This window comes from Melanostigma gelatinosum (assembly GCF_949748355.1).
Source record: "Melanostigma gelatinosum genome assembly, chromosome: 8".
In the NCBI taxonomy this organism is placed as follows: Eukaryota; Metazoa; Chordata; class Actinopteri; order Perciformes; family Zoarcidae; genus Melanostigma; species Melanostigma gelatinosum.
In genome coordinates, this window is record NC_136641.1 from 7,695,877 (window position 1) to 7,712,553 (window position 16,677).

General features: G+C 51.1%; 1 protein-coding gene across 5 annotated transcripts in view; it reads right to left on the minus strand.

Annotated features, from left to right (window-relative positions):
* agrn (agrin) overlaps positions 1-16,677 on the minus strand; it is a gene marked incomplete at its 5' end in the record, with an annotated part of 228,243 nt that overhangs the window by 55,008 nt on the left and 156,558 nt on the right. For all 5 annotated transcript variants that reach the window (XM_079273779.1, XM_079273781.1, XM_079273778.1 and 2 more), the window contains 3 exons: positions 6,347-6,547; positions 6,921-7,118; positions 13,062-13,283. In XM_079273779.1, coding sequence (XP_079129905.1) covers positions 6,347-6,547; positions 6,921-7,118; positions 13,062-13,283 — 621 coding nt within the window. The remainder of the gene's footprint in view (positions 1-6,346; positions 6,548-6,920; positions 7,119-13,061; positions 13,284-16,677) is intronic.

Sequence of the window (16,677 nt, forward strand, 5' to 3'; positions counted from 1 at the left end):
TTCTCGTTCACTTATATACTTCAATCACTCTTTTGTTCAGTGTTCAGCTATTGACAACACTTTCCTGCAGATATTTCACATTAAACGTCCACTAGGAAATGTTTTTTGTGTCTTAAAAGGCTTTTATTATCAGTGCAAGAACTGTTAAGTTTCACTGACGGTAGAATGGGGAAAGATTCATAAACGACTAAAAGCAGCTACATCAAAATAAGAGAAGAAGGAAACAAGAAAACAGGGCGGCTTCTGACTGAGATATGATACAATATATATATATATATATATATATATTGTGGCAGCCGGAGGGGCAACCCCAGAGGGGTAGTGATAGAGGGACGATATTGCCTGACATGGAGGCGGAGCCCCCATGTCAGGGAATGGAAAAGAGCGCCAAACCACCATCAGCCCAACAAGCAACACCTGAGGAGGAGAGACGAGGGAGCGACCACACCCTATCAGAGGAGGAGGAGGGGACTACAAAAGGGCCCAGGAAACAGGAAACCGGGAGAGAGTAGGAGTAGAAGAGGAAGAAGAAGAAGAAGAAGAAGTAGCCTAATCAGCGAACCCCTTGGAGAAGACTGCCTTACCCCTGGATCACCCTGGAACGTCTGACTACCCGCCCGGCTCACGACCCCTGCCTGTACGACTACCCTGCTCCTGCCCGCGCCCTGGACCGTCTGAGGAATACCCGTTGTGCACCGACCCGTGGACTTGGACACCGACCCTCCCTCTGGAAAGCGGACATTGTGTTCTTGAGTGTCTATCCTACCTCTTTCCCCTCTCTACCTTCAGTAAAAACCTCACTTGAACCGTTTATCTGCCGACTGGTTGTGTTTATTGGTCAGTGTTGTCGTGAAACCCCCTGTCCACCCCGGGGGCTGTCACAACTTGGTGGAGAACGTGGGCACAACCCGGTTCTGGCAACGCTGACCGATAGACCAACCGACCCAGTAAGCATGGCCACCCCGGTGCCATTTCAAGAGCTGCTAGCGGGGCTAATCGCTAGCAACCAAGAAACCCAAAAGCGCCACGAACAAGCCATGCAAGTACAAATGCAAATCCTCCAATCCCAGCAGCAACAACAATACCAACAGCAAATACAAATGGAGAAATATATGGAATTACAAACAGAACGCGCGGATGCCATGCAAAGCGAAATCAAGGGCATGTTACAAAACCAACAGGAGCAACATACCGTGGAGAAAGCCAATCCAGCGCGCTTCATGCTCAAACAAACGGCAGCTGACGATGTGGAAGTTTTTTTTCAAATATTCCAGACAACGGCACTCCGCGAAAAATGGCCCGAAGAGCACTGGGCAGAGTTAATAGCCCCCTTTTTGATCAATGAAACGCAAGTAACGTATCAGGACTTAGAGCGCGCTGGAAAAGTTGACTTCCGGGTTTTGAAAGCGGAAGCGTTACAGCGATGCGGGGTCACGCTGTTCTTAAAGGCCCAACGATTTCATGAATGGTCATATGACGCCTCACTTTCTCCGCGAGCCCAGATGCATGAGATCAAAAGGATTACGACGGCCTGGCTACACGCAGAGCCAACAGAGGTGTCGCCCACCGATCGCGTGGTCATGGACAAATACATCAGATCACTCCCGTATGAGGCAAAAAAATTGGCAGGCCAGAGAAACCCCCGCAACATCGAGGACCTGGTGGAAATAATGGAGGGTTACCAAGCAGCACAAGCTTTAGTGCGTGGGGGAAGAAACCAGACATTAGAGGGGCCCACCCGCAAAGAAAAAATTAAAACTGAGGAAAATAAATATGTGTCTCCCTCCTTCCCCCCAGGCTTTCCCCGACGTCGGCCGGCGTTTGGACAGGAAGAGAGGAGGTGCTACAACTGCGGCGAGATCGGGCACATCGCCTGGGAATGCCCTCACCGCCAGGACGCACCCATGCCCACGGCCAGTGAGGGGAGTCGCCCATGCGGCTTGATTACAGGATGCTGGGCCACTCACGAGGACCACATGCCCCTCACCCCTGTCAAAGTCAACGGCCGCGACGCCTCAGCGATGGTGGACTCCGGGAGCGCCATTACATTGGTGAGACCCACGTATGCTCAGTACCCGCTCCTAACAGGCACCCGAGCGGTCACGTGCATCCATGGGGAGACCCGCGAATACCCCACCACCGCCCTAGAGATCTACACGACGAGGGGTAGATACATCGGCACTGCAGGAGTCGTGGAAGGACTCCCCGTAGAGGTGCTCGTCGGCCGAGACCTGCCCGTGTTCCAGGAGCTGTGGCGCAGCCTGGTGGTGAAACAAGGTACGACCCCTCCCCGAAAGTACAAAAAGAAAGCCATCTGTGGGCTGGGGGAGGAGATCTCCACCTCTCCCCTATCGGAAGGAGTCGCCAGTGCCGTGGCCCGGGCGTTGGTGGAGGCCACCCAACCCAACCCCGATGACGTCTATGCCACAGCCATCGAGAACGACGGACCCTCCAGCCCCAGTGAGCCCGAAGGAGAGGCGCCGCCCATCCCCGAGGAAGCAGATACCCCCTCCCTCGACGAAGAGGAGCTGGCCGGGCTGTTTCCCCAGGACCCGGAGGAGCCCATCTTACCCGGGCCCCTCACAGGGAGGTTTGGGACGGCCCAGTTGGAGGACCCCAACCTAGCCAACGCCCTTCGGCAGGTGGCCGCCGTAGACGGACGACCACTGGACGGGGTAAGAGACCTCCCTCCCACACATTTTTCCATATATAACGGGCTCCTATACCAGGTAGTAATGAGGGACGGGGCCCCCCTCAGGTTGTTACTGGTGCCACGTCCTTTTATACCCTCTGTCCTACAGTTAGCCCACTCCCATCTCCTAGGTGCCCATCTAGGAGTGGAGAAAACCCTGGAAAGGGTGAGGGCCAGGTTCCACTGGCCCGGAATAAAAAAGGCCGTCGAAGATTACTGCCGGAGCTGCCCCGAATGTCAACAAGTGGCCCCACAACCCCATCACAGAAACCCGCTGGTGCCCCTGCCGATCATCACCGTCCCCTTCAGCAGGATCGGGATGGACCTAGTGGGGCCACTACCCAAGACCAACAGGGGACACAGGTACATCCTGGTTATTGTTGATTACGCCACCCGGTATCCCGAAGCCATCCCCCTACGCTCTATGGCCACCAAGGGCATAGCAAGGGAGCTTGTGATGTTGTTTTCCAGGGTCGGAATACCGGAGGAGATTCTCACCGACCAAGGGACCCCGTTCATGTCTAGGATCATGAAGGACCTGTGTGGCATGCTGAAGGTGACACAACTGAGGACGTCGGTGTATCACCCCCAAACGGACGGCCTAGTAGAGAGATTCAACCAGACACTGAAAAAAATGCTGAAAAAGACCATGGACCAGGACGGTAAGAATTGGGACCAACTGCTGCCATTCCTTATGTTCTCCATCAGAGAGGTGCCCCAGGCGTCTACAGGATTCTCGCCCTTCGAGCTCCTGTACGGTCGCCGACCCCGGGGACTACTCGACCTGGCCAAGGAAGCCTGGGAACACCAACCCTCCCCCTACCGCACCATGGTGGACCACGTCGAGGAGATGAGGGTGAGGATGGCATCACTCTGGCCCATAGTCCGAGAACACATGGCCGAGGCACAGGCGGCCCAAGCCCGCGTGTACAACCGGGGAACACAACCCCGAGTGTTTAACCCAGGGGATCGGGTGTTGGTCCTGGTGCCCACGGCGGAATGTAAGTTTTTAGCCCGATGGAGGGGACCGTATGAAGTTATGGAAAGATTGGGGCCGGTAAACTACCGAGTCAGGCAACCAGGTCGAAGGCACCCGACGAAGATTTATCATGTTAACCTTCTCAAGAAATGGGTGAGTAGGGATGCCATGCTCTGTTTCTCTCTCTCTACACCCCCAGGAAAAACAGAGCCAGTCGAGGTACCCGTGGGAGAAGAGTTGACCCCCCGGCAGAAGCAGGACGTCCGGGAAATGGTGGATCGGTTCCGAGACGTGTTCTCCCCGGACCCCGGATACACCACACTGGTGCAACACCGGATAATCACCGAGCCCGGGAAGAAGGTAAAACTAAGGCCGTACCGCATCCCCGAAGCCCGCCGGGGGGCGATAGAGAGAGAGGTACAGAGTATGCTGGAGGCAGACATCATCGAACCCTCGACTAGCGAGTGGTGCAGCCCTATAGTGTTGGTTCCGAAACCAGATGGCTCAGTCAGATTCTGCAATGATTTTAGACAGCTCAACGCCATCTCAAAATTTGATGCCTACCCGATGCCCAGGGTGGACGAAATGATAGAGCGCATCGGGAGGGCCAGATACATAACCACCCTCGACTTGACTAAAGGCTACTGGCAAGTGGCAGTGGCCCCCGAAGACAGGGAAAAAACGGCCTTCACTACTCCCATGGGCCTGTACCACTATAAGAGGCTGCCGTTCGGTCTCCACGGAGCCCCCCCCACGTACCAGAGACTGATGGACCAGGTACTTCGTCCCCATCGAGAATACGCGGCAGCCTATCTGGACGACATCGTCGTACACGGGGAGGAATGGGGGGCTCACCTCCAAAGACTGGAAGCAGTCCTGAAAGCTCTGCGAGGGGCGGGGCTGACAGCCAACCCCAAGAAATGTCGCCTCGGCCTCCGGGAAGCTGACTACCTGGGGTACACCATCGGCCGCGGCTGCGTCAAGCCCCAGGTAGGGAAAGTCGAGGCGATCCGGGAGTGGCCCCGCCCCCGCACAAAGAAACAGGTACGAGCATTCATTGGGCTAGCTAGCTACTACCGACGTTTTGTTCCCCAGTTCTCTGCCCTTGCAGCGCCCCTGACGGACCTAACCAAAAACCGGCTGCCAGATCGGATCGTCTGGACGGCAGAGACCGAGGACGCCTTCGAGAAGCTGAAGGAAGCACTTTGTTCCGAACCAGTGCTGGTGACCCCGGACTTTACCCAACCGTTGGTGGTACAGACGGATGCCTCCGAGACCGGGGTGGGTGCCGTCCTGTCCCAGCTGAGGGATGGAGAGGAGCACCCAATCACATACGTAAGCAGAAAACTATTACCTAGAGAAACAAGATACGCCACGGTCGAGAAGGAATGTTTGGCCATCAAATGGGCGCTGGGGGAATTGAAATACTATCTGCTGGGACGGCACTTTACCCTGGTCACGGACCACGCCCCCCTGGTATGGATGTCCAGAGCGAAAGACAATAACGCCAGGGTCACCCGCTGGTTTTTATCCCTTCAGCCGTATGCTTTCTCTGTTGTCCACAGATCCGGGGCCGCTCATGGAAACGCGGACGCCCTGTCAAGACGGGACGCCCTAGGTTCCTGGAGCAGTCCTCCCCCCAGGTCGGATTTAAGGGGGGGGGTATGTGGCAGCCGGAGGGGCAACCCCAGAGGGGTAGTGATAGAGGGACGATATTGCCTGACATGGAGGCGGAGCCCCCATGTCAGGGAATGGAAAAGAGCGCCAAACCACCATCAGCCCAACAAGCAACACCTGAGGAGGAGAGACGAGGGAGCGACCACACCCTATCAGAGGAGGAGGAGGGGACTACAAAAGGGCCCAGGAAACAGGAAACCGGGAGAGAGTAGGAGTAGAAGAGGAAGAAGAAGAAGAAGAAGAAGTAGCCTAATCAGCGAACCCCTTGGAGAAGACTGCCTTACCCCTGGATCACCCTGGAACGTCTGACTACCCGCCCGGCTCACGACCCCTGCCTGTACGACTACCCTGCTCCTGCCCGCGCCCTGGACCGTCTGAGGAATACCCGTTGTGCACCGACCCGTGGACTTGGACACCGACCCTCCCTCTGGAAAGCGGACATTGTGTTCTTGAGTGTCTATCCTACCTCTTTCCCCTCTCTACCTTCAGTAAAAACCTCACTTGAACCGTTTATCTGCCGACTGGTTGTGTTTATTGGTCAGTGTTGTCGTGAAACCCCCTGTCCACCCCGGGGGCTGTCACAATATATATATATATATATATATATATATATATATATATATATATATAAAAAGTCTCAATTACTCATAAAAGGTTGCTTCTAATGTGAGCCTGGGTTTGCCTGCAGGTGAGGTTAATAAAGAAGCTTGCAAGTATTTGAGAATTGACTGCAGCAGGAGAAATGAAAGAGAGCCAAAGCATGAGCACGACAGCTTAATCACCCAGAATTCATTTCTGTTCCAGGTTATGTTGACGGACACGCAGCATGGCTTTCCCTTCATCCTGTGCTGCGTTAGCCTGCTGGTGGCATGTGCAGCCATTATTAAAATCCACACATGACTGCATGCTGTGCCACAGGTCAGTTGCTAAAGATAATTACACCATTTTAATGGCAGATTGGTTTACATAATCACACCATTTCAAAATCCATTTCCTACCTTCATCGCAGCTGCCGGACTTCGCCACGTGAATTCTCCTCTGCTGCTTGCAGGAGGACGTGCGGAGTTCACACTCGTTGTTGTAGGTGGCGCCATCGCTGCCGCACACCGGGGAGAAGGCCTCGCCCGAGCAGGGCGGGCACTCGCACGTATTCTGGACGCACCGGGCCCCCCAGGCACAAACAGTGTTGCCGCATGTTTCTAGAATCAGAGTGCAATGGGTTAATGCAATGTTTTGATGTATTTCATTCACAACAGACCTTAGAATGCATCTTTAAATGAGATTTCCCCTGGCTTTTCCGAATTTCCATGCATGCCACTTCCTCCCTTAAAACTGACATATTCGCTCCCCGAGTGATTCTCCATCTGTCTGTTTGTACGAGGTCCCTGCTGGGCTCTACTTTTATTTTGGAAATTTTATTTCGGGAAAAACACCTCGGTAAATCTGTCTGTGTTTTACTTATGAATGCCGTGCACTTAACGTGTAACATCTGACCACCCAGGATCCACGAGTATGCCAAATGCCAAGAAGCCCGATATGGACACACACTGAACCAATGCATGCATTACTTACTGCACTCTCCCTGGCTGACTACTCGGAGGTCCATCTGTTGTGTGCAGGCCCGCACGTGCAGCTCACACTCGCTGTTGTAGGTGTCGCCGTCGCTGCCGCACACGGGCTGGTGGGAGTCCACACACTCCGATGCGCACACACACTGCCCGCTCTGGGCGTCGCAGATCGCCCCGAAAGAGCAGTTGGCACAAGCCTCATCTAGATGGAGATGAGAGAGGAGGGCGAAGGCTCAGAGCGAGTGCTTCAGGTCTTTGCATGGCCTCGGTAGCGAGCTATGAGGCATGAGGACGGCGCCAACGTGCTGTTTACAGATGCAGTTATCATATATTTTCCTGTGTATTAACATTCATAGTGTGAACAACAGCCATTCAATAATTCATTGGTAAAAATGAGTTGTTGTCTTATCTTGACAAGCTGTGTTGCTGACAGCTGGTGGAGTGCAGCACAGAGTTTCCATACCAGTGTAGAATGAGTTTTAAACTTGATAGGAGTCCACCTGAAGGATGACTGAACCGATTTGAAATACTTTCCAAAAGGCACACACCTGTCTATCAAAAGGTGTCACGGTTCCAAAACCAAGCCATGAAATTCCTCGAAAAACTCTCCACACAGAGAGAATTCTACCGAGAAACAGATCTGGGGAGGCGGGATGTTTAGAGACACCAAAAACAACACTTTCTAGACTGAATAACTGGACACTTTGGAAATTCAAGAGCAAAAACAGGAGACTGTGCCAGAAGGACAACCATCTCTGCAGCACTCCATCAGTCAGGACGTTACGAGAGAGCTGAAGCTACGCCGGAGGGAAAAAAGCCACTCGACAGCCCGGGCTGGAGTTTGCCGATCGACACTTAAAAGGACTCTGAGAGCATGAAGGAAACGATTCCTCGGTCTGATGAGACAAGAATTGAACTCTTTGGCCTGAATGCCGATTGCTACGTCGCTGTATATATCTCGTGACAGCCAGATACCGCTCATCGCCATCCCTGTGGGGATGCTCCTGAGCAGCAGGGTGAGAGAAGTCACACTTTTCTAGTTGTATTTCTCACTTTGTCGGGTTGTTGCATATCTGCTTATACACCGGCTATTTTCCCGCCGCACTTCCAAACCGAATCAGTCAGATGATATCTGTATTTTACTCGCCAAAAAGACAGTCGAGACACCCAAAAGGCTGAGAGAGCTTTTGAGACTTCCCTTATTGGTCGGAGGATTCCCTTGGGTCATCTCTTGAGAAATTGCCTGCTTGCTTCTGGAGGCAAAGTCTTTCCCTGAAGAAACAGCAGGGCAGGATCAGACGTGTTCAGGGCAGCGACTGATGTCACACGGGGGCTGGAAACAAATGAGGAGGCGAACGAGAGGCCGCGTACACAGGCAGGGCGAGCAGTAGATGTGCTTTCCCTCTGACACCAATTACACCTGGAGGATTGCATTAGCGCGGCTCCCCATCACATTCAATTAGGGGCAGGCTAATGACCGCTGCTGATTCAGCGCTAATTGAGAGAGGCGAGGCTGGCCGCTGGAACCTATCCACGTTATTAATCTGTTTATTGCTCTTTGGCTTCCTTCATCGCTCCATCCAGTGCTGCCAACCACTCTTTTGGGAGCCCTGATTGTGAACTGGATGTGGCCACAGACAGCATATTGCCTGTAGGAGCTACCGGTATATGCTGTACATGAGTAAAATGACAAATTTACAAGCAGTATAATGACATGAGCCGAGCATGCAGGGACCAATCCGTGAAGCCGACAATTCCTCTGTGCAGAAAAGCCCAGCGCAGTGTGCAACCGTGCTGGCCTGCACGGAGCCATCCAGCACTTTTGGGATTGATTGCAACACCGAATGCAAAACAGGCCGTTTTGCATTCGGTGTTCCTTTTGTTTGCAAATCCCTGCAGCCATGTTCCACGACCTGGAGGTTGTTATTGCTGCATGTTAATGGCCACGGTTTTGGAGGTGTAAACCATTTACATATGAGTGTAATGCTGATATATATTGGCTCTGTACTTTGAGGCGAATAATCTTTTACTCAGACTAAATAATAATCTGTTGTCAGAGAGCCGATGTTGCTCCGTCTCTCCAGACACTGCAAGTGGGTTTGCACTGGTGGTTTTGGCAGAAAAACATGACGAGGCTTTATATTGGATCGGGTTTTCTGCGACAAAAATAAATAAACATAAAAAATAAAAACGGTGGCTGTGGTCGCGGCTCCTCTCTGGTCGCGGCAGCTATAAATGGGGGAGTGGCGGTGTCGAGTGTCGTCCTTTATCAGGCCGCGTGTCCTGATAGCAGCCTCGCTTCTTTATCTGCTGCTTGCCCCCCCCTCACCTGGCTCTCCACGCTGCCTGATACTCCAGACAACACGCATCGCAAAACAGACAGAAAAACAGAGGGGAGCTTCAGTTCAAAGCCGGGGGAGCAAGATGTCCACTCTCTGTCATCTCAGATTCTGTCTCAATCTGAATCTCCAAGTCTGTCGTCACTAATTATGAGTTTTCAGTGAAAAATAGGGAAGACAACTTCAGAACCAAATGTTCAGACTTTAAGCTCAAACGTCTGGCAGGCTAGGTATTACGACATTAGCCCATTAGAACCTGGGATCTCTCATCTCATTTAAATTCACTTTCATGTCGGCCAATGCAAGAGCCTCTCCAGCCTGGAAAATACACGGTCCAAGATCAAAGTAAGATATCTTAAGATCTTCTCATGCCGGGTCTAATCAAATATAATACCTACTGTATATAAAGCACAAGCATTATGTCCCGTTGCAGCTTAAAGTCGGCACAACATGCGGCCTGCCTCCGGCCCGGAGAACGGCGTGTGACGTGTGGACATGGAGGCCGAGACACTTTGCAACACTCGGGCAAGCTTTGAGCCACGATCGGCTCCCCGATCAGAGTTGGGCCGACAGTAATCCATTCATCCACATCCATATTTCAAACCAAATATTTAACGTTTACTGAAGACCTGCCAGAATTGAGTCAAGGTCCCCTTGAAGTCCCCTGGACCTGACGTTGGCAGCTGTTAAAGTGTTTGTTCTTGCACTGGTGACAGCTTCTCTTGCTGCGTTTGGTGGCAGTGTTTGTTTTAAGAGGTGAGAGTGAGAAATGGGGGCAGGTTGGTATGAAAAGTGGCCCTGAAAGCACGGAGGATTGAGTCATTGAGGAGGGGGAAAACAAAAACAAAGACCCTCCAGCTTTGCAGCATTTTGTTGATATATCCTCGCTGTGGAAAAGCAACCTGAATTGCGGCGGAGGGTGTCTGGGCGGAGTGATACCTCACGATTAAGCAGAAAGAAGTAGGCTGCTTTGTGTTGTGAAGGCTTGTGAACATGCCTGGGCGATAACAACTCCCCCGTCGATGCCTTCCAGGCCGGTGCGCGATTAACTCGGCCGCCTCGCTCGCTCCGCTCCTCCTCCTCGTCGTATTTGCCTCCATCTCCTTCCCTCCCTGCATTTATTGCCTCCCTCTTCCCTCTTTACACCGCCTCTCTCCAACCACTCCCATGCTGCTGGTGTGACCTATATTTCTTACTCAACTGTGGATATCATTTCAAACACCTGTGGGATGAAAAACAACAAGAAGGGAATTTGTTTCCTTTTCTTCAATGATTCCGGCGCCTCTGCTCTCATGTGTTTGGGTAGAGCCGTATGAAATGCCCTTTTACCAGGGCACCTGATATCCAGCTGGGGGGTCTATTAACCGAGCGCACCTTTCCCAGCCCGCCTTACGAGGTCGCCTGCCACTCAAATGCAGGGGGAGGAAATATCTGAGAACAATAACAAATGTCACTCATATCGCTATCGGGTTGCACCTGAGCCAAATAGATAACCGCTATTTCTCCAGCCCGCGGGGAAGGAAATGAAATTATGGCTGGGCCCATGAGAATCCACACACACACACACACACACACACACACACACACACACACACACACACACACACACACACACACACACACACACACACACACACACACATAGTAAAGCAAACATGCCCAGTTTAGTTATATTGTGGCACCTCTTACCTCTTAAACTATTGCCACCTTAACCTGCCACCCTTAGCACCACATTTTGAGTCTGAAATCCATGAATCTCACAACTTACACATTAAAGTGCATTTGGAAAGCTGGTAAACAAAAACAACAACAAACAAATGTTGAGGGCTGTTAAAAACAAAAAAACACACCATATGAATACATACTCAAGAATGCAGATGAAAATGTAAACGATAAATCACACATATTATTAGCACATATAAATAAATGTCCTTAGTTGTTGTCAGTTCTTATTCTCTTCTGCATTATAAGTGTCGGAGGAAACAACAACCTGGATATCGCTGAACATTCTCACCACTTTCTCATGCTCACACCTTCAACCTTTGAATCCGATACTTCCTCCAGCACCTGAAGGCAGCATATGTTGGCCTCCTCTCTCTCTCTTTCTGCTCCATAAACATGTATGGTATATTACTGGGGGGAATAGGCTGCGATAATTAGGTGAGATAATAGCTAAAGTCAGTCAGTTGTTATGGTGCCGAATGAGGCCCAGTAAAGCTGTGTAAACAGCCCAGAAATAACCCACATTATCATCGCCATCATTCCTCGGCCGGCTCGCGCCTGGCAAGCTGATGCCTCAGCATTTTTATGGCACCATTGCGCTGACGCAGGCCTGTTTCCTCTGGGAGCCAAGAGCCATCCATAGTGCTGGATTACAGACAGGGCCCTCCGCTCAGCCAGCTCGCTCTCGCCTCCTCTCGCTTTTCAAAATAAAGACTATTCATTACCGCCGAGGGACCCGGGGGCCCGACAGACCTGCCGTCTACCTGCGGTGCGGCGCACCAAATTGAGTCAGCCCGCCTGCCCCACCGACCAAACACTGCTCCCGCTGCATGTCCTGTTGGCATACATCCTCGCGTCGGTTTTCAATTTAGAGGAGGCTGGGAGGCAGCGGGGAAGATGACTGATGCAACACACGGGCAGGCAGAGAGGCGGCGTCGGAGCCGCGCCGACAACTAACGTCACCGTCTCAGTACAGAGAGAAACCCACTGCTCATTTTACAAAACAACAAACTCGACCCATACACTGCACCTTTCGGGACAAAACGGAAAGAGTGCAATTTCGTAGCAGCAAAAGTGAGACGAATTTCAGTGGAATTGATCATTCAGCCAACTGCCCAGCTCATCCACAAATACAGCACCGCGGAGGCCGACTCATTTTCACTGTTATGGTCTTCAAAATATGCAGACAAATAAAATCCACTGTAGTAAAACAGAGTGAGTGAAGTAACCGACCAAGGGGCTCATAACCGCTGTGCTTTTTGTCCAGTGTGCCAAGTCTAGAAATTTGTATTTATACAGCCCAATACCACAAATCACCAATTTGCCTCGGGGGGCTTTACAGTATACATTTCTTCGCTAAGGATGAAGAAAAACTCCCCAAACAAACCCCTTTAATGGGGATATAAGCGAACGGCTTGATGGTAGACAGCGAAGAACGCTCAATCACCAATTAGAGTCCATGGGAAAATTGGCCTTCCAAGATGGCATGAAGCCATCAAGAGCATTCGCTAAGTGGGCTTACCAAGCTGTAACAATCTGCCTGTTTGGCTGTGTGCCTGCATGGTGGATCTGAAGACATTTTTCACCACTTGAAGCTCCGCTGTCACTGGTGTACTAATGAATGCTACCCGGACACAGCGAGACAAAGCCAAGTGACTCATGTAGCCAATTACAGGCAAGTACGCTCCGCGTTCCCTTTCATCAGGGGTAAAGTGCATCTTCACTTAAAGGTCAAAACAGGCAAATTGGACTCCTGGTGTTGGTGTGGAAGGGCTGAAGAAGAGTAATGGAGTAGGGGTAAGAAAAAATATCTATTAAGTTTTGTTTTGACTTTGTTGGAAGTGAATGGAAAGCCCGGGGGGGTCACCGTGAATATAATTCCACATATGTTAATTGTTAATGTCTGTGGATTCAAATGTTGCCTCTGGGCAACGCAGCACTATTACCGGTAATTCATTTGAGTTTGATTATATTCCACAAGGAGAGATCTGTCCCTACCTGTGAGCTACAGTTCACACATTTCATACTGAGTTCATGGCTGCACAGCGAAGCAGCTGGTCAGTGTCACGCGTGCGGCTACTCACCACATTGCCCTTTGTGTTGGATGTGAATGGCCTTCTGCAGGGCACAGCCCAACGCTCGCATCTCGCAGGGGCTGCCGTAGCTGTGGCCGTCGGACCCGCACACGGGGTCGGACGTCTGCGGGCAGGCCTCGGGGCACTCGCACACCGGCTCGTCGTTCTTGACCACGCACACCGCCCCGTGATCGCACACCTTCTCCAGGCAGGGGCTCGGTATGCTGAGATCTGAAGGCCGACCGCCCAAGAGATAGAGAGCAAAGTTAGAGATGGCGGGGGAGGAATATAAAGTAGAGGTTGGAGAGAGGTCTGGGGCTGGAGAGGGCATAGGTGACGGGGAGGTAAGTTAGGGCATAGCTTCATGGGGGAACTGCAGGTTTTGTGTTAGGAAAGAAGGCGATATGATGTGGTATGCAATGCAGCCCTACTCCTGTGACACCTCTGCTTCCTCAGCTTCCTATGTCATTTTCTCGCCTTTGTTGCCCTATCACGGTGTGTCCTGAATCTTTGAAGACTCCGCCGAATCCGGTGGTACGAGGACAGCGGATAGTGACATGGCCCCCGGAGCGCAATGGAGATGAAACAGTCCACGAACAATGGTTACGCAGGCCTTTTTTTTTTTTCCAGGGGAGTAAACGGCTGGATTAATTGACGTTCCCAATGTGCCCCTTCAAAGGCTGCCATTTCCATCTCAGTCAGAGTGCCACCGCTTCAGCCGGAGCTGGTTGTACCGACATGGAGGAGCGAGAAAAAGAGGAAGAGGAAGAGAGTGTGTGAGAGAAAGAAAGAGAGAGAGAGAAAATGCAAAGGATGGAGAAAGAAACAGGCGAAGAGAAGAAAGAGCCCTCTGCTTAATAAATCACAAAAGGCAAGCTCCTGGGCCGAGGCAGATATGAAATGTGAACATCACAGAGGTGCCTGCTTCAGTCTCTCCCTCTCACGCACACTAGCTCCAGCAGGACTCCATTAAAACGAGCACCGGGTGTTTGCACCTATGATTCTCGGTCGTGGCAGACGGGTGTAGAATGGGCTGATATAACCTGACTTGATCAGAAAAGAGAGAATACCTGCTATGAGCAATCCTTTGATCACAGCCCCCCCCCCCGACTCAATCAATTCCTCACAGCTTTATGTGTCAATGAAACTATTCCGTGGACTTGTGCGTACGGGTGCCAATGCGTGTCAGCGCTGAGGGCTCGGCTCGATGGTTACAAATGTGACGCTTCGGGTGGGAAGAGCGTGCGCTCCGCTATCGAGAGTAAGCAAGAGACGATAGCCGGGCTCGGCGGTGATTTTCATTTGGGAAGCGTCACGCACGAAGGGCGGATCGCTCAGCGAAATGTGGTGTGTCTGCAGATTAGTGGAAAAAGCCGACGCGGGCATCAAATCATTTCTGATGAGAAGCATTACACACCCAAAAACTTCTCTCGTCTACCTTTGGTTTGTTTTTTTCCCACTCAGAGGGTTGATGGTGTTGCTGTCATGGAAACTGCCCCTTGTAACGACACCACCCATGGCTCCATCATTATCGTGAGCATTATGGGATTAGAATCATCACGGGGGGGGGGGGGGGGGGGACCTGTCGTGCTTGGAGTCACATGATTCATTTACCAGCTCCGGAATCTCTCCGCTCCGCCTCTAATGCTGGGGGTAAATACTCAGCTGATAACACTGACGGAGGCAATTAGCTTGTTTCACTGCGATTGCGGCGATGGGAGGGGCATGAGGATCGATGGCACCTGAACATTTGCAGATGAAATTAATTCCAAATGATGACAGGAACTGAGGTATAGCTATTAAAATAGCAAACAAATGTCTCTCCGACTAAGTCGTGGCTGTAAATGAACGAATCTTTCCGGATCTCGAGCAAGGACACTTGTGAATGTTTCAGATTAAACGGAGGGAAACCGCGATTGATTCTTGTGTTTTGATGCCAAGCAGCAGCTGTTTCAGAGGAGCTTGGAGGTGCTGCATAAATATGTAAGCTATTCAATGCTGCTTAACTTGGTACGGCTTCAAAAAAACAACCCGTGATCTCTTTTCAACCGCTGTGTGCGCGTGTGCATGTGTAACAGTCGAGCTGAACAGTAAGCTTGTGATCCGAGCTTAACTGTACAACCTTGCCCCCCCATAAAAGTTCTCCAGCCTACTTCCACAAGGACAAGCTCCTAAAATGCGACTGCAGCCGCCGATAACGCCTTCGTCTCCCATTCTCTTTGTTTCACACACATAGAAGAAGATGAAAGAAAATTCCCCTCCAAAACTAATTTTTTTATCATCCTCTTCCTCTGGGGGGCAAAGCTTCTGCCTGGTTTATTAACTGGAGAGGGTGTAGGAGGAACAAAAAAACCAAGACAAAACTCCCCAAGTGCGAAAATCTTGTGACACAGTTAAAAGGCAGTCTTTCTCTTTCTCTCTCTCTCTCTCTCTCTCTCTCTCTCTCTCTCTCTCTCTCTCTCTCTCTCTCTCTCTCTCTCTCTCTCTCTCTCTCTCTCTCTCTCTCTCTCTCTCTCTCTCTCTGATGCAGGCAGAATCTTTGAAATGGCAGCCTGTCACAACTAAGGCTTGTGGGATGGTGTTCACGAGCCCTGTTCCAGCTCTTTTTTCTCCACGGGGTCGTCTCCCAGACACTTAAATACATCTTGTTCATGCAAGTGTCAGAGTTTCTGTCAGACAGGGTCCAGAATAACACAAAAAACAAAGTCGCATGGTCGCACCGAGCTATTTCTACTGGAAAATTAGCTTGACAGTCGAGTGGGAACATCTGTAGTGCCAAATACATACATACAGGACTCAAAAGAAACACTCAATGAAATGAAAACTGTAGAAATGCACAACGCCTCCAGTCAGTTCTGGCACCTTGTTGACCCACATTTCGGCGGGCCGCATTAAGTGGACCGGCGGCTGCTGTCAATCTGGCTCCCATGGCACTTCCTCTAATTAACTTGATTAGGGGGGGGAACAGCGCTGGTGATCTCAGGCTGACTTACACACTCTAAAACTCAGTCCAATCAGTGCAGCCGGCAGATATGCTAATCAAATAAACATGCAAATGATCAAATGCTCGGCACAGAGTCTTGACACCTAAGGTGACTGAATTCCCCTTCTGCTTCGCGGAGCGCTTTGTCAATGACGAGGTGTCTGCCGCTGAGCGATTTCGCACTAAACCTCTGGAGGCGACAGGCAACGCATTGCGAGCAACGTCGCTCGCACTTACGTGACATTTTCTGCGCTCGCAATCATGCACGAACACACACACACACACACACACACACACACGCAGGGCTGTGAAATGAACAAAAGAGCTGTGAGTAAAGAATTTCTGTCCACAAAACTAGCTCCTTCATTTGTTCACTCCTAGTTTGCCTCTCGCGCTTTGTGTGTGTGTGCAGTTTTACAGATTTCTCCTCGTAACTAATTTAGAAACCCTCCACTTTCCATTCTACTGATGCCAGACGTGAGGCCAGCACATCAACAGGCTCCAGGGAGTTTGTGGTGAGCCACTTCGTACTCCTGCTTCCAAAACGCTACTGAATATGCACTAAATATAGACTTAAAGGGACTGAGGGGAAGAAAACCATCTGGGCAGCAAGTAAGCAAAGACACAACTTGGGCCAAGATG